The sequence below is a fragment of the Austrofundulus limnaeus genome, unplaced genomic scaffold (assembly GCF_001266775.1).
Source record: "Austrofundulus limnaeus strain Quisiro unplaced genomic scaffold, Austrofundulus_limnaeus-1.0 Scaffold179, whole genome shotgun sequence".
Classification (NCBI taxonomy): Eukaryota; Metazoa; Chordata; class Actinopteri; order Cyprinodontiformes; family Rivulidae; genus Austrofundulus; species Austrofundulus limnaeus.
In genome coordinates, this window is record NW_013952581.1 from 1148875 (window position 1) to 1151385 (window position 2511).

Below are 2511 nucleotides of genomic sequence, written 5' to 3' on the forward strand. Positions count from 1 at the left end.
TCATTTAGCTGTTGTTCAGCAGTTATTTAGCTGTTGTTCAGCTGTTTAGCTGTTATTTGGCTCTTATTTAGCTGTTGTTCAGCAGTTATTTAGCTGTAGCTCTCATTTAGCTGTTGTTCAGCAGTTATTTAGCTGTTGTTCAGCTGTTTAGCTGTTATTTGGCTCTTATTTAGCTGTTGTTCAGCAGTTATTTAGCTGTAGCTCTCATTTAGCTGTTGTTCAGCAGTTATTTAGCTGTTGTTCAGCTGTTTAGCTGTTATTTGGCTCTTATTTAGCTGTTGTTCAGCAGTTATTTAGCTGTAGCTCTCATTTAGCTGTTGTTCAGCAGTTATTTAGCTGTTGTTCAGCAGTCATTCAGCTGTTGTTCAGCAGTTATTTAGCTGTTGTTCAGCAGTTATTTAGCTGTTGTTCAGCTGTTTAGCTGTTATCTGGCTCTTATTTAGCTGTTGTTCAGCAGTTATTTAGCTGTTGTTCAGCAGTTATTTAGCTGTTGTTTAGCTGTTTATCTAATATTTATAATGAGCTGACTGAACTTTAAGATGAACTGAATTATCTAAAGAGTCAAAAGGAATGTCAGAACTGGTTCCAGGTGTCTGAGACCCTCTGGGGACCAGATCCACTACAGACCCACAGCTGCAGGTCTGGCAGCACTCAGAGGAGCAGAGTCAGTAAAGCAGGGCTCATTAGTCTTCAGGTTCTAGCTGCTAACACAAACCTCAGGCATGTCTAGGCGTGGCTGTCCAATGGCCAGCTCAAAGATGGCGCGAGCTCTGTCCACGTCTCCCAGGATGGTCTCCAGCTCGGAGAACTTGATCCAGGTGGTGCAGTTCTCAGGACTGAACTCCAGGTACTTCTCGTAGAGCTTCCTGCAGCGGTCGAACTCTCTGAGCTGCAGCTCCAGCTCGATGTAGCCTTTAAACAGTTTGTTCTTGGGACATTTCCCGATGGCTGTGCCCTGATGTCATAACAGACACTCATCAGAGGCGTTCTCCCCTCCAAACAGTCAGGACCACTGCTGCTGACCTCCACAACATTAACGTGTTCAAGTGTTTGAAGCTCACCATGACCTTCCTGGCATTCTGAAGGTTCTTCTGTCGGATCTCAAACTGAGCGAAGAGCAGCCAGATCTTAGCGAAGGTGAACTGGAACAGAGAGCGTCAGCAGCTGTCAGCAGCCAATACAGCAGCTCCTTGACTGCAGCCAACCTTTGAACCGTACCTTCTTGTGAGGGATGAGCTCCAGACACGCCTGGTACACCTGCCTGGTCCTCTCTGGGTCCTGTTAAAGGAACATTGTGTTTAATTTGCGTGAAGATGACGGCTGTTCTTCAGGACTTAAAATGCTCCTCACCTTTGTCTCCAGCTCCTCATACAGGCCGTAGTTGATCCACAGGTAGATGTAGCGCCTCCAGTGCCTCTTCTCCTGGATGGGGGGGATGTTGGAGATGGCTCGTTCGTAAACCTCGCGCACCGTGTCGGGGTCTGCGTCGCTCTCCACCAGGCGGAGGTAATCGAACCAGGCGTCGTAGTTGTGAGGGTTTGCCTGGACACACAAAGATCCTCCTATCAGTCATGAAGGAATGGTATTGCCCACCACCTTCCATCAGGTCAGCTGGAGCTACCTTAACTTCTTCTTCGTACTGGAACCTTCGTTTGCTGACGATGACGTCCTCGATGCCTCTCCGGTCTCCAAACTTCTTCTCGAACATGGTGTAGTTCTTAAAGAGCTCCTGAGCCTGATGTTTGGGGATTCTGTCCAAAGCGTATTTATAAATGACCCGAACGCGTTCAAACTGTGAGGGACAGAGAACACTGTGAGAGCATCCTTCAAAGCTACCTCTCAACAAACCCCTCCCGGCAGCACTCGCCTCCTTCTGCGTCTCCTCAAACCTGGCGAAGGCCACAAACAGGTTCTCGTCCATGTGCTCCTCTCCAAAGAACTCCACGGCCCGCTCGTACACCTTCCTGCTGTGAGCGATGTAGCCGTGTTTCTCCTCGAAGCGGGCATACTTGATCCAGTTCTTCACTTCGGGGTGAACGATGACGAGTGAACTCACGTTAAAGAAGAGGCTGCAGATGCCTGACACAACTCACCCAGATAAGTGTCTTTATTTAAACTAACGTCATTTTTTTCCTCTTTATTATACAGTATGTTCAGTCAGGAGAGCTCTGATCAGACCAGCTGACATCAATGAATCTTTTTAGACCTGTTTACAGTTTACTGTCACTGTGAGGAAATGTGCATGTGCTCTAATGCTCTATGTTCTCATGTCAGTCTTACAAGGATCCCTGATTAGTTTAACATTAGATTTTATTTGATAAACATTTATTTTAACTGTAAAATAAAGACTGTAAAAATACTGTAGTTTGTAGGTTTGTAAATTTTTAAAAACATATTTTAACACCAAATTTTATTTTAACCAAATCAAATTCTGGAAGTGGTCATTCAACTAGATCTGTTACAAAAGGACAACTGATATTACCAACTTTTAAAAACTGTTACGGCCAGAGG

General features: G+C 45.5%; 1 protein-coding gene across 1 annotated transcript in view; it reads right to left on the bottom strand.

Moving 5' to 3' along the window:
- crnkl1 (crooked neck pre-mRNA splicing factor 1) overlaps positions 1-2511 on the bottom strand; it is a gene marked incomplete in the record, with an annotated part of 12656 nt that overhangs the window by 2152 nt on the left and 7993 nt on the right. The window contains 6 exon segments of the mRNA XM_014017959.1: positions 716-955; positions 1062-1142; positions 1219-1278; positions 1351-1542; positions 1622-1792; positions 1868-2046. Coding sequence (XP_013873413.1) covers positions 716-955; positions 1062-1142; positions 1219-1278; positions 1351-1542; positions 1622-1792; positions 1868-2046 — 923 coding nt within the window.